The sequence below is a fragment of the Haematobia irritans genome, chromosome 5 (genome assembly GCF_050003625.1).
Source record: "Haematobia irritans isolate KBUSLIRL chromosome 5, ASM5000362v1, whole genome shotgun sequence".
NCBI lineage: Eukaryota > Metazoa > Arthropoda > Insecta > Diptera > Muscidae > Haematobia > Haematobia irritans.
Genome location: NC_134401.1, coordinates 54,892,773 through 54,908,821, shown reverse-complemented (window position 1 = coordinate 54,908,821; position 16,049 = coordinate 54,892,773). Strand labels below are relative to the sequence as shown.

General features: G+C 35.2%; 1 protein-coding gene across 1 annotated transcript in view; it reads right to left on the bottom strand.

Moving 5' to 3' along the window:
• Window positions 1-16,049, bottom strand: part of LOC142241215 (uncharacterized) — a 28,231-nt gene that overhangs the window by 4,056 nt on the left and 8,126 nt on the right. The window contains exons 3-4 of the mRNA XM_075312960.1: window positions 7,738-8,094; window positions 7,546-7,679 (exon numbers count right to left, since the gene is read on the bottom strand). Coding sequence (XP_075169075.1) covers window positions 7,546-7,679; window positions 7,738-8,094 — 491 coding nt within the window. The remainder of the gene's footprint in view (window positions 1-7,545; window positions 7,680-7,737; window positions 8,095-16,049) is intronic.

The window sequence follows — 16,049 nt, the reverse complement described above, 5'->3', positions numbered from 1 at the left end:
CCAACACCATATACCAAATTTCAGCCGGATCGGATGAAATATGCTTCTGTTAGAGGCTCCACAAGCCAAATCTGAGGGTCCCTTTATATGGGGGCTATACGTAAAAGTGGACCGATATGGCCCATTTTCAATACCAACCGACCTACATCGATAACAACTACTTGTGCCAAGTTTCAAGTCGATAGCTTGTTTCGTTCGGAAGTTAGCGTGATTTCAACAGACGGACGGACGGACGGACGGACATGCTTAGATCGACTCAGAATTTCACCACGACCCAGAATATATATACTTTATGGGGTCTTAGAGCAATATTTCGATGTGTTACAAACGGAATGACAAAGTTAATATACCCCCATCCTATGATGGAGGGTATAAAAACAAGTAAGTAAAGTAGAAAGACGGGCGGTGCCGACTATATCATACCCTAAACCACCCTTACGGAATTAGTAATCATAAGCATTTGTGGGGTAACATTGATATAGGTCTGGGATATAAACCGCAGTTGCATATTTAAGAAAATTAAGGGGTGCATGTTTATGTGTGCTTTGTCTTAATCTGACTATAGCTCATGGTCAGTGTTGTCACGGTAAATGTTGGGTTTACCCTATAATGAGAAAAAAACATACATTCTTCAACAATTTTCCCTACAATATTTTTCGTTAAATTTAAAAAAATTTTACAAAACAAAAACGGTTCTAAGTACTTTATTATCTAAAACATGAAAATGCAACGTATGTAACCTAGAAAATAAATTTGTATTACCACCGCGGTTGCCACAGTTGGTAGAATTCTACCAAAAATAGTATTTTTTTGTTAAATCTCTATAGAAATAAAATTTTGCAAAAGTTTCTAAAACAATTTTTTTGGAGAAATTTTTTCTATAGAAATAAAATTTTTATAAATTCTATAGAAATAAAATTTTGAGAAAAAATTTCATAGAAATAACATTTTGAGAAAATTTTTTATAGAAATAATATTTTGAAAAGCAATTTCTATAGAAATACAATTTTGACAAAATTTTCTACAGGAATAAAGTTTTGACAAAAATTTCTATAGAAATATTTGTTTGGTAGATTTGTGGTAATCTTCAAACTTTGTTAGATTTTTTTTGGCACGAGTGGTAACTGTTGTTACCACACATTGTTAAAGATCAAGCCTTGCCGGCTTCTAATTTATTCCTCTAGAGCCACCAAAATGTAAAAATTATTACAAATTGTGTTGAGTGAAAATGCCCCTACATTGTGACCCTTCGTCCCTATAAGACGCTAAATATTAGAAAAAACCGACATATAGGGAATTTCCCCTACTTCTAGCAACACTGGCTGTAGTTGATATTGCACCTGCGGAGTTAGTATGCCACTAATATTGAGCCCATTATTAAAAAAGAGAAAATCGCTCAATTAGTGTGGGTAATAAATCCAAATTTGTAAAAATCGAGCAATATTCTTATGTAAGAGCTACAAGTACGTAAAAGTACGATCGGCTAGTACATCAAAATTTGAAATTTGAGTAACATTGGTTAATAAATAAGAGTATTATGGTCAAATTTGGGAAAATCGAGCGATGCATATATATGGAAGCTATATATAAATCTGAACCAATTTGCATAATATTTTGCGGGTTTGATTAATACCACAAAAGGTTACCTTGTGCAAGATTTGAGTAAGATCAGTTAAGAAATGAGGCCTGTATGGTCAAACATAAGGTTATTAGGGACGAATTTTTCAAATTCGGGTGATACATATATGGGAGCTATATCTACATCTGAACCGATTTCGATGAAATTTTGCACATGTAGTTAGTGCTACAGAGGACTAGATCTAGCCAACTTTTAGTAAGATCGGTTAATAAATAAGGTTTCTATGGCCAAATTTGGGAAAATCGGGCTATACATATATATGGGAGCTATATCTAAATCTGAACCGATTTCGATGATTTTTTGCACATATAGTTAGTGCTATAAAATACTACATTTAGTCAAATTTGGATAAGATCGGTTGATAAATAAGGGTTTTATAGCTAAATTTATAAAAATCGGGCGGTACATATATATGGGAGCTATAGCTAAATCTGAACCGATTTCGATGATTTTTTGCACATATAGTTAGTGCTATAGAAGATTATATTTAGCCAACTTTGAGTAAGATCGGTTGATAAATAAAGGTTTTGTGGCCAAATTTGGGAAAATCGGGCGATACATATAAAGGGTGATTCTTTTGAGGTTAGGATTTTCATGCATTAGTATTTGACAGATCACGTGGGATTTCAGACATGGTGTCAAAGAGAAAGATGCTCAGTATGCTTTGACATTTCATCATGAATAGACTTACTAACGAGCCACAACGTCGAATTTTCAGTGAATGGGCCCTAGAAAAGTTGGCAGAAAATCCGCTTTTTTATCGACAAATTTTGTTCAGCGATGAGGCTCATTTCTGGTTGAATGGCTACGTAAATAAGCAAAATTGCCGCATTTGGAGTGAAGAGCAACCAGAACTGCCCATGCATCCCGAAAAATGCACTGTTTGGTGTGGTTTGTACGCTGGTGGAATCATTGGACCGTATTTTTTCAAAGATGCTGTTGGACGCAACGTTACGGTGAATGGCGATCGCTATCGTTCGATGCTAACAAACTTTTTGTTGCCAAAAATGGAAGAACTGAACTTGCTTGACATGTGGTTTCAACAAGATGGCGCTACATGCCACACAGCTCGCGATTCTATGGCCATTTTGAGGGAAAACTTCGGAGAACAATTCATCTCAAGAAATGGACCGGTAAGTTGGCCACCAAGATCATGCGATTTGACGCCTTTAGACTATTTTTTGTGGGGCTACGTCAAGTCTAAAGTCTACAGAAATAAGCCAGCAACTATTCCAGCTTTGGAAGACAACATTTCCGAAGAAATTCGGGCTATTCCGGCCGAAATGCTCGAAAAAGTTGCCCAAAATTGGACTTTCCGAATGGACCACCTAAGACGCAGCCGCGGTCAACATTTAAATGAAATTATCTTCAAAAAGTAAATGTTATGGACCAATTTAACGTTTCAAATAAAGAACCGATGAGATTTTGCAAATTTTATGCGTTTTTTTTTTTTAAAGTTATCAAACTCTTAACAAATCACCCTTTATATGAAAACTATATCTAAATCTGAACCGATTTGGATGAAATTTTGCAGACTTGAAGGGCGATGGAAAAGATTACCTTTTGCCAAATTTGGTGACGATCCGTTTGAAAAAACGCGACCCCATTTGTCGAAATCGGGCGATACATATATATGGGAGCTATATCTAAATTTGATCCGATTTCTTCCAAATTCAATAGCATTCATCCTTGTGCCCAAAAAACTTCCTGTACCAAATTTCATCAAAATCGGTTAATAATTGCGACCGGAATCCTGTGAACAACAAATACATGGACAGACGGATGGACGGACGGTCACCAAGCGCTAGATCGACTCAGGAGGTGATTCTGAGTCGATCGGTATATATTTTATGGGGTCTAAAATCAATATTTCTGGTAGGCACATTTTTTGGCCGATCAAACTTATTATACCCTGACCACTATGTGGTTTAGGGTATAAAAACTAAAAAACAAATTTTTTCAATTTCACTTTTTATTTTTATCAGTATTTTTTTGTTACACTTTTATTTTCTTATTAACTAATTTTTGCAAATTGAAAAACTTCTTCGCTTCCACCGGGGGTTGAACTTGGGTCTGTTGGCACCATAACAGACCGCCTTAGCACACTCAGCCACAAACGCAATTGAATACGATGCATCAAAACGTTTGTGATGTGATCGTAATATGACACCACGGCATGACATTCTAACTACTTTCTAAGATGTTCTTCAAGTTCACCAGCGGAATTTTTTTATTAAATATTTTTCCAAAAAATATTTTTTATGTTATGCATCGTTTTTATTTTTGTCGGCATATATTTTTGTATAACTATCCATTAAAAATCAACAAAAAAAAACTAAAAATTATCGTTATTTGCAAAACCTTTTCAAAAGAACTTCCATGGAAGGGAAAAAGTCAAATCCCAGCGGGGATGATTTTTCACTTAAAACGGCCTAATTCCGTACTTTCTAAGACTTATCCAAAAGGACTGCATCGGAAGTGGAAAAAAGTTGGTGGGGGATTCCGGGATGCGCTTTAAAAGAAATGTTTGTGGAACAACTTCCAATTTTTTTTTTGCTGGGAAGAGGTGTACTCTGATGTAGTTTGAAATTACAAAGATTTGGTTAGTTTTTCGTGCCAGTAACGAAATTTTTACTTACACTTATTATATAAAACTTTATATTTTTCTTAAATGGTAGTAAAAATGACCATGATTTGGCCCTTACGACAGTTTTACCTTCTGTAAGTTAAATTTTTTTACTATGGTTCACGAAATTTTTATATATTTTAAGTAAAATCATAATCATACATAAATTAATCATAATTATTTATATAACAGGTTGGCTGATAAGTCCCCGGTCTAGTATTAAATGCATATTATTTTTATATAGTACCAACCTTCAAATGATTCGTGTCAACATTTGACGTCTGTAAGTCAATTACTTTGTGAGATAGAGCGTCTTTTGTGAAGCAACTTTTGTTATTGTGAAAAAAAATGGAAAAAAGGGAATTTCGTGTTTTGATAAAATACTGTTTTCTGAAGGGAAAAAATACGGTGGAAGGAAAAACTTGGCTTGATAATGAGTTTCCGGACTCTGCCCCAGGGAAATCAACAATAATTGATTGGTAATACCTTGAATTTTGCATACCAATTTGGTATGCAAAATTCAAGCGTGGTGAAATGAGCACGGAGGACGGTGAACGCAGTGGACGCCCGAAAGAGGTGGTTACCGACGAAAACATTAAAAAAAACCACAAAATGATTTTGAATGACCGTAAAATGAAGTTGATCGGGATAGCAGAGGCCTTAAAGATATCAAAGGAGCGTGTTGGTCATATCATTCATCAATATTTGGATATGCGGAAGCTCTGTGCAAAATGGGTGCCGCGCGAGCTCACATTTGACCAAAAACAACAACGTATTGATGATTCTGAGCGGTGTTTGCAGCTGTTAACTCGTAATACACCCGAGTTTTTCCATCGATATGTGACAATGGATGAAACATGGCTCCATCACTACACTCCTGAGTCCAATCGACAGTCGACTGAGTGGTCAGCGACCGGTGAACCGTCTCCGAAGCGTGGAAAGACTCAAAAGTCCGCTGGCAAAGTAGTGGCCTCTGTTTTTTGGGATGCGCATGGAATAATTTTTATCGATTATCTTGAGAAGGGAAAAACCATCAACAGTGACTATTATATGGCGTTATTGGAGCGTTTGAAGGTCGAAATCGCGGCAAAACGACCCCTTATGAAGAAGAAAAAAGTGTTGTTCCACCAAGACAACGCACCGTGCCACAAGTCATTGAGAACGATGGCAAAAATTCATAAATTGGGCTTCGAATTGCTTCCCCACCCACCGAATTTTTCCAGATCTGGCCCCAGCGTTTTTTCTTGTTCTCAGACCTCAAAAGGATGCTCCCAGGGAAAAAATTTGGCTGCAATGAAGAGGTGATCGCCGAAACTGAGGCCTATTTTGAGGCAAAACCGAAGGAGTACTACCAAAATGGTATCAAACAAGTAAGGAAAGTCTAAAGTCGGGCGGGGCCGACTATATTATACCCTGCACCACTTTGTAGATCGAAATTTTCGATACCATATCACATCCGTCAAATGTGTTGGATGCTATATGAATCCATACACATATATTCTGTATATCTGAGCAGATCTGTACAGAATTCTGCAATACTTATAGATTTTACATTTAAGTCGGCTAATGCGCTGAGGTGGAACACAATGTTAGTAAAAAAATATAGGAAACATTTAAATATGAACCAATTTCGAGGCAACTTCGCAAAAGTGTATTTATGATTTATCGGTCGATAGATGTGTAATAGAGTAGTAGGAAAATTTGAGTCATTTTGATAAGTTTTCGACTTAGCAGTGGCGATTTGATAAGGAAAATGTAGGTATTTCGGCCAGTTAGGCCAAATAGGAAAAACATATATATGGAATCTATATCGAAATCTGCACCGATTGCAATCAAATTTCACATGCATAGTTACTATGTTGAATCTACTCCCTGTGCAAAATTTCACGTAAATCGGATAACAACTTTGTCCTCTATGGTCATATGACGGAAAATCGGGCGAAAGATATATATGGGAGCTATATCAAAATCTGAACCGATTTCAACCAAAATAAACACGCATATGCAAAATCTTAATTCTTCAAGTTCAATTCTACTTCCTCTGCAAAATTTCACGTAAATCAGAGTAGCACTTTTGCCTCTGTGGGCATATTAGTCCAAATCGGGCGAATGATATATATGGGTGCTATATCTAAATCTGAACCGACTTCAACTAAATTTTGCACAATTAACGATACTATAAAACGTACTTCTTGTGCAAATTTTCAAGCAACTCAGGGCAAAACTCTGGCTTTTGAGGCCATATAAATCCAAATCGGATGAAAGATATATATGGGAGCTATATTTAAATCGGTACCGATTTTAACCAAATTAAGCACACTTAACAATACTATTAAACGTACTTGTTGTGCAAAATTTGAAGCAAATCAGAGCAAAACTCTGGCTTTTGGGCCCATATAAGTCAAAATCGGGCGAAAGATATATATGGGAGCTATATCTAAATCTGAACCGATTTCAACTAAATTTGGCACAATTAACGATACTATTAAACGTACTCCTTGTACAAAATTTTAATCAAATCAGGGCAAAACTCTGGCTTTTGAAGCCATATAAGTCAAAATCGGACGAAAGATATATAGGGGAGCTATATCTAAATCTGAACCGATTTCAACTAAATTTGGCACAATTAACGATACTATTAAACGTACTCGTTGTGCAAAATTTGAAGCAAATCAGGGCAAAACTCTCGCTTTTGGGGCCATATAAGTCCAAATCGGACGAAAGATATATATGGGAGCTATATATAAATCTGAACCGATTTAACTGATATTTGGCAGTTTTTACGGGACTGACAAAACATTCAGATGTACAAAATTTGAAGAACGTCGGTTCATAAATACGTGAATTATGATCAAATCGGTGATAACTATATATGGCAGCTATATCTAAATCTGAACCGATTTTTTCCAAAATCAATAGCGATTGTCTTCTACCCGAAGAAAGACGTTATGTCAAATTTGAGGTCGATCGGACTTAAACTGCGACCTGTACTTTGTGCACAAAATTACATATACAGACAGACGGACGGACAGACAGACAGACAGACGGGCATCGCTAAATCGACTCAGAATTTAATTCTAAGCCGATCGGTATACTAAAAGATGGGTCTATGACAATTATTTCTTGACGTTATATACAAATGCACAAACTTATTATACCCTGTACCACAGTAGTGGTGAAGGGTATAAAAAATGTGTATTTCTTTGTTAGACCGGGGACTTATCAACCAACCTGTTATGATTATGATTTAAATTAATAACATGGATAAATTATAACTTACTACTTTAAAAATATTATATTTTCTTGCAGTTCTTGAATTTTCTCTTCATACGATTCAATTTCAGTAAATTTTTGTGCTATTTGGTTGTTAAGTTGCTGCTGGGTTTCTTCTGAGGTAAATTTCAATTCAAAAATCTGTAAATAGATTTTTAATTTACTTTTACCCTTTGTTGACTTTCTAAATAGTACTTACTTCATTAATGAGATCCATTTTTTGAGTTTGCAATTTTTGTACTTCAGCCTGTTCCATAGATAATTTACGTTGTAAATCTTGTTGAGCAACCATCATATTCAAAAGATCAGATTTTGATTGAGTAAAAAGGTAATTAAAGTTTTCAAGTTCTTGGTCCTTGGCTTGATTCTGTTGTTCGAGCAATGACTTTTCAGATTTTAGTATTTCTATCGAATTAGCCAAAGTTTCACATGACGATTTCGTTGAATTCAAGTTCTCTTGAGAATATTTTAGTTGGCTATTGAGTTCATCGTTACGTTTTTGTTCCACCCGGAACAACGTGTTGACGACATGTAATTGATTTCTGGCTTTTATGGCCTACAAATGTGAAGGATTGTTATTTCGAGATAATTAAAGACCTCAACATGGAATAAAGATAGGTTAGGTAAGGTAGTTTAGTTGTAGGTTGGATGGCTGTGTATTAAAACTGGGACTATGGGCCAAGGGAATGATTGCAAGTTAACTTTACATTTCTAGCATTTCAGAGCATGGGTAATCTTGGAGCAGTTTTGAATTTATTTTTTATGTTTAGAAACCCAATAACATTCATAGAAAAAGAAATTTGGTTTTTATATTTAACTCTTACCGATATAAATTAACTTTCACAAATCTCCTAAACCTAACATAACTTTAGATTTCCAATTTAGTGCCAATTAGATAAAGCTTGCATGCGAAAAGAATCCCGAACAGCTTATGTGCAAAAAAGGCAGAAAATGTCCCATTGTCAAGGAAAGCGAAAATAACTGAGCGAACACACTTATATAATGGGCTTACACAGAAAAAAGTTTCACGAACATTTTTTTCAATTAAATTGATTGATTGAATTGAGTTTTAAGAAATAAAAAAATTTAATTGATTCAACAATTTTATTAATTGAACTAATTGAAACGAAAATCAATCACAAAAATTAATAGTATAAATTAATTTTTAATTGATTTTGTCATTTCTGTGATTGAAAACATTTCAATTAAAAATTAATTGGATCAATTAATTTCGAGATTGAAGACAACAAATATTTGTTGTGTGTACACGGATGAAAAAGACTGTTTTTCATATGTTTGGCTATAAACATTATATGTTTGGAACACAAATTTTTAAACACAATATTTTTGAGTGCACGCAAATAATGTTCATAAACTAGCATAGCATGTTTGGGACATATATGTTAATATGTTAGAACATATTATGTTTGGGACATAAAATGTTTGTAAATATAATATGCTTGGATGCAAACATATATTAATTTAGAAATAGCCTATAAACATATATGTGTTTAGTAGCTTGGAGCGCTATTTAACAGGGAGCGATATTGAATTAAGTTGGTGGTTGTTGCTTGTTATTACAAAATTAACATTTTATTTTTCCTTGGGCAATTGATCAGCTACTTCTTTGATCCTTACAAACTGTGTGGTCCGCTGTTCGAATCCCCGTCCGGCAAAAGGTAAAATTAAAATAAAATAAAAATCATAAAATTGAATAATTTCTTCTACAATGTTTGTATTACAGAAAAAGGTGCTAAGAACTAAAAAATCTCGTGGAAGTGAGAAAGATGTGGCGGAATATACAATTAGGCAGAAACAAAATTTTGAGCATTCAGGTCGAAAACCTATGTTGTTAGCACCTATATTACCTGTTTATTTTCATAATTCATTATGATTGTAAATATATAAATAAATAAATAAAATTTTGAGCACAATATTGTTTGGGAGAATTTTTTTAAGCATATAATATTTTTGGGTGCAAAATGCTTCCAAACATATTATATGTTCACATAATAACATATTGTTTTTTAGAAGACAACATTATTGAGTTTGGATGCAAAAATTCAAAATGTTTGGAACTTAGACTACCCAAACATATATTGTTTAGACCAATATATTATATTTTGGAAGAGATCAAACATATAAATGTTTGGGCAATACCCAAAAATGTACATGCTTGAAGCAAAATATGTTTGGGAGTATATGTTACAGAAGCGATTTTTTGTGAGGGTGTAGTTAGCTAAACTGACAAGGTGAACGGAGAAGAAAGATTGACGCGAACTAGTTCAGCTTCCTCATTTCAGCGACCCGTTCAATTGAACTAGTTCGTTCGCGAACTACCGAACTCTATAGGGAAGCTTTGAAACACACGGAAATGAGAGGGTCAATACACCACTGAAAAACTTTTTGGTGTTGGTCGAAACTGAAACCCATGACCCTACACAGGAAATAATATCACCAAAATATTTCCTATTAAAAACTTGATTGAAGTTGAAAAAATTTCCAATTAATAAATTAATTGACACAATTAACTTTTTAATAAAACTCGGAAGACTAACCCTCATTTTCATGAATCTCCGTTAGTGATACGTTAGCTAACGAACTTTTAAACCTACTATGTCATTTGCCTATATATTCCATATGCCAGTTAAGAAACTTAACTTCTAAAATTTTTTCAGTTAAACTTAACCAGAGGGAAGATATTTCTATTCTACTTTCTGTTAACTGGGAGTTAAAGTCTAACGGAGCTACATGAAAATGGCCGTAAGTCTATTAAAAAGTGATGGATTTTTTTTTTTGATTTTTAATTAAAGGGTGATTCTTTTGAGGTTAGGATTTTCATGCATTAGTATTTGACAGATCACGTGGGATTTCAGACATGGTGTCAAAGAGAAAGATGCTCAGTATGCTTTGACATTTCATCATGAATAGACTTACTAACGAGCAACGCTTGCAAATCATTGAATTTTATTACCAAAATCAGTGTTCGGTTCGAAATGTGTTTCGCGCTTTACGTCCGACAAATTTTGTTCAGCGATGAGGCTCATTTCTGGTTGAATGGCTACGTAAATAAGCAAAATTGCCGCATTTGGAGTGAAGAGCAACCAGAAGCCGTTCAAGAACTGCCCATGCATCCCGAAAAATGCACTGTTTGGTGTGGTTTGTACGCTGGTGGAATCATTGGACCGTATTTTTTCAAAGATGCTGTTGGACGCAACGTTACGGTGAATGGCGATCGCTATCGTTCGATGCTAACAAACTTTTTGTTGCCAAAAATGGAAGAACTGAACTTGGTTGACATGTGGTTTCAACAAGATGGCGATACATGCCACACAGCTCGCGATTCTATGGCCATTTTGAGGGAAAACTTCGGAGAACAATTCATCTCAAGAAATGGACCGGTAAGTTGGCCACCAAGATCATGCGATTTGACGCCTTTAGACTATTTTTTGTGGGGCTACGTCAAGTCTAAAGTCTACAGAAATAAGCCAGCAACTATTCCAGCTTTGGAAGACAACATTTCCGAAGAAATTCGGGCTATTCCGGCCGAAATGCTCGAAAAAGTTGCCCAAAATTGGACTTTCCGAATGGACCACCTAAGACGCAGCCGCGGTCAACATTTAAATGAAATTATCTTCAAAAAGTAAATGTCATGGACCAATCTAACGTTTCAAATAAAGAACCGATGAGATTTTGCAAATTTTATGCGTTTTTTTTTAAAAAAAAGTTATCAAGCTCTTAACAAATCACCCTTTAAAAATTTATTTCAAAGAATCAATTTTTTTTATCTCACTAAAAACACAAAGTCAGATAAGAAAGTAATTGAAAATTGTTACGTTTTTAATTGAAAAAATATTATTGAGTTTTGCAATCAACAAAAATTAAATTTTTAATGGAATCAATTAAAAAATTAATTGAAATTTACAAATTAAATCAATTAAGATTTTAATCAAATATTTTTTATGCCCAATTAAAACTGTTTGAAGACACTTCAAGTAAAAATTAATTGGTTCAATTAATTTCGTGATTGAATCAGAAAATTTTTTTTGTGAATAATATGCAAGGCGGGCATGCTAACCAGAGAACGGCTGCGATCTACCGCAACCGACCAGTGTATTTAGTAAACACCAACATTTGCAATCTTAAAACATCAATTGGTAAAAAAATTTAAAAAAATGCAACCGACGACTGTCGGTGTTTGTTAGTATGAGTGTTGGTCTCTCGAAAACACCGTAGTAGAGCAATCACACAAATTGGTTACCCATATCTCAGCAGTTTGGTATTCTCTTATTTGGCACTCTCTCAATTCTCTTGAGCTAATGCCAACTGCTAGTAATTGTTGTTGTTGAGTGCAATCACACTTAAGAGCCAACCTCGTTTTTAGTTTACCGAGCGTTGTTACGATGTCGATTGGTTTAAGATTGCAAGACACTGCATACGAACATTGTTATATACTATTGGTGTTTTTATTCTCGCATTTGTATCAATGTAAAAGATCGCATGGTAATTGGTGTCTTACTCACTGCCACCGACATTTTGTGGGTAAGATTGCAATACGAAACAAGTAAGGAAAGTCTAAAGTCGGGCGGGGCCGACTATATTATACCCTGCACCAATATGTAGATCTAAATTTCCGATACCATTCACATCCGTCAAATGTGTCGGGGGCTATATATAAAGGTTTGTCCCAAATACATACATTTAAATATCACTCGATTTGGATAGAATTTGATAGACTTCTACAAAATCTATAGACTTAAAATTTAAGTCGGCTAATGCACTAGGGTGGAACACAATGTTAGTAAAAAATTTGGGAAACATTTAAATCTGAAGCAATTTTAAGAAGACTTCGCAAAAGTTTATTTATGATTTATCGCTCGATATATATGTAAAGGGTGATTTGTTAAGAGCTTGATAACTTTTTTTTTAAAAAAACGCATAAAATTTGCAAAATCTCATCGGTTCTTTATTTGAAACGTTAGATTGGTCCATGACATTTACTTTTTGAATATAATTTCATTTAAATGTTGACCGCGGCTGCGTCTTAGGTGGTCCATTCGGAAAGTCCAATTTTGGGCAACTTTTTCGAGCATTTCGGCCGGAATAGCCCGAATTTCTTCGGAAATGTTGTCTTCCAAAGCTGGAATAGTTGCTGGCTTATTTCTGTAGACTTTAGACTTGACGTAGCCCCACAAAAAATAGTCTAAAGGCGTCAAATCGCATGATCTTGGTGGCCAACTTACCGGTCCATTTCTTGAGATGAATTGTTCTCCGAAGTTTTCCCTCAAAATGGCCATAGAATCGCGAGCTGTGTGGCATGTAGCGCCATCTTGTTGAAACCACATGTCAACCAAGTTCAGTTCTTCCATTTTTGGCAACAAAAAGTTTGTTAGCATCGAACGATAGCGATCGCCATTCACCGTAACGTTGCGTCCAACAGCATCTTTGAAAAAATACGGTCCAATGATTCCACCAGCGTACAAACCACACCAAACAGTGCATTTTTCGGGATGCATGGGCAGTTCTTGAACGGCTTCTGGTTGCTCTTCACTCCAAATGCGGCAATTTTGCTTATTTACGTAGCCATTCAACCAGAAATGAGCCTCATCGCTGAACAAAATTTGTCGATAAAAAAGCGGATTTTCTGCCAACTTTTCTAGGTAATAAAATTCAATGATTTGCAAGCGTTGCTCGTTAGTAAGTCTATTCATGATGAAATGTCAAAGCATACTGAGCATCTTTCTCTTTGACACCATGTCTGAAATCCCACGTGATCTGTCAAATACTAATGCATGAAAATCCTAACCTCAAAAGAATCACCCTTTATTAGAAGTTTAGGAAAATTAGAGTCATTTTTACAACTTTTCGACTAAGCAATGGCGATTTAACAAGAAAAATGTTGGTATTTTGAACATTTTTGTCGAAATCAGAAAAACATATATATGGGAGCTATATCTAAATTTGAACCTATTTCAATCAAATTTGGCACACATGACTATATTACTAATTGTACTCCTACAATTTCAACCAAATTGGGCCAAAAATCTGGCTTCTGGGGCCATATAAGTCCATATCGGGCGAAAAATATATATGGAGGCTATATCTAAATCTGAACCGATTTCAATCAAATTTTGCACACTTGACTACACGACTAAGTGTTATGTTTGTACAAAATTTCAAGCAAATCGGTATAAAACTCTGGCTGCTGGGCCCATATAAGTGCATATCGGGCGAAAGATATATATGGGAGCTATATCTAAATCTGAACCGATTTCTTCCAAAATCAATAGGGTTCTATTCTGACCCAAATTAGGAACATGTGCCAAATTTGAAGGCGATTGGACTTAAATTGCGACCTAGACTTTGATCACAAAAATGTGTTCACAGACAGACGGACGGACGGACAGACGGACATGGTTATACGACTCAGGGACCCACCCTGAGCATTATTGCCAAAGACACCATGTGTCTATCTCGTCTCCTTCTGGGTGTTACAAACATATGCACTAACTTGTAATACCACAGTGTGGCGCAGGGTATAAAAAAGCCATCTGATGCTAACCATTGTACGACGGTGGCTCCTGGATCTAATGTACCTCTAGACTTCCATTTTCAGGTAAATCGGATAAAAATTATTGTAGGAAACAAGTAAGTAAAGTCGGGCGGGCCGACTATATTACACCCTTCACCATTATGTAGATCAAATTTTGTATTACAATCTCAGCTCCTTCAAATTTGTTGGGAGTTATTGTCAAGGTTTATATTCGCATATACAAATATTTATATCTGAAACGATTTGGAGACAATATTTTGTACTTCTACAAAATCGCTAGAATTAAAAATTAAATCGGCTAACACCCTGGGATGAAGCACAATGTTAGTAAAAATAACTTATAATACCCTGTTCCACAGTGTGGCGCAGGGTATAAATATGGGAAATATAAAGCTAGAGCAATTTTGATGCAATTGTACAAAAGAGCATTTATGATTTATCGGGCGATACATATGTATTCGAGATATAGGACAATTTTAGTAATATTTACAATTTTTGCTACTCAGCAGTGGCGATTTTACAAGGATATTGGTTAAATCTCGCCAAGACATGTGGTCAATTGTGGGTTGTGATATATTATTTGGCCAATTCGGGCAATATTTCCACAATTCGAAGCTTTATTTAAAATTCGACCATTCTGTGGAATGTTTGGCATTACAGTGTGACAGTATGACTACGATATGGGGAAATCATCAAAGAATTTTGTGTAAAATGTGGGTATTTTGGCCATATTAGATCAAGATGACACACTTAAATAGCATATTAAATGTATTCTATGTGGAAACTATCGAATCAATTGGAGGAAACTCCCATTGAAAATGGGTCTAAAATATGAAACATTCTACCATATTTCCCCTACTCTTGCGTACATATATTTGGGAGCTATATCTAAATATGAACCGATTTTGACCAAATTTGACTTGCATAGTTAGAATAATAATCCTGCTATCTGAGCAAAAACGTAAATGGGAGAATAATTTTGGCCTCCGTGGTCATATGGATGTAAATCGGGCGAAAGATATATATGGGAGCTATATCTAAATCTGAACCGATTTCAACCAATTTTGGCACACTTAACGATACTATTAAACGTACTCCTTATGCAAAATTTGAAGCAACTCAGGGCAAAACTCTGGCTTTTGAAGTAATATAAGTACAAATCGGACGAAAGATATATATGGGAGCTATATCAAAATCTGCACCGATTTGAACCAAATTTGGCACGCTTAACGATACTATTAAACGTACTCCTTATGCAAAATTTGAAGCAAATCAGGGCACACCTCTGGCTTTTGAGACCATATGAGTCTAAATCGGGCGAAAGATATATACGGGAGCTATATCAAAATCTGAACCGATTTGAACCAAATTTAGCACGCTTAACGATACTATTAAACGTACTCCTTGTGCAAAATTTGAAGCAAATCAGGGCACACCTCTGGCTTTTGAGACCATATGAGTCTAAATCGGGCGAAAGATATATATGGGAGCTATATCTAAATCTGAACCGATTTCAACCAAATTTAGCACAATTAACAGTACTATTAAACGTACTCCTTGTGTAAAATTTGAAGCAAGTCACGACAAAACTCTGGCTTTTTGGTCATATAAGTGAAAATCAGACAAAAAATATATATGGGAGCTATATCTAAATCTCAACCGATTTCAATGAAATTTGGTACACTTAGTGATACTATGAAACGCATTCCTTGTGCAAAATTTGAAGCAAGTCACGACAAAACTCTGGCTTTTGAGACCATAAAAGTTCAAATCGGACGAACGATATATATGGGAGCTATATCTATGTCTGATCAAGAAAATATATACATTACATAATCAGAAATGGATATTTTGACGGAGTGGCATACTATTATACCCCCAGAATGATTTTTCATAGAAATTTTGCGATCATTCGCAATATTCAACAATATTTCTTAAAACAATTTTCCCTGCAAAAC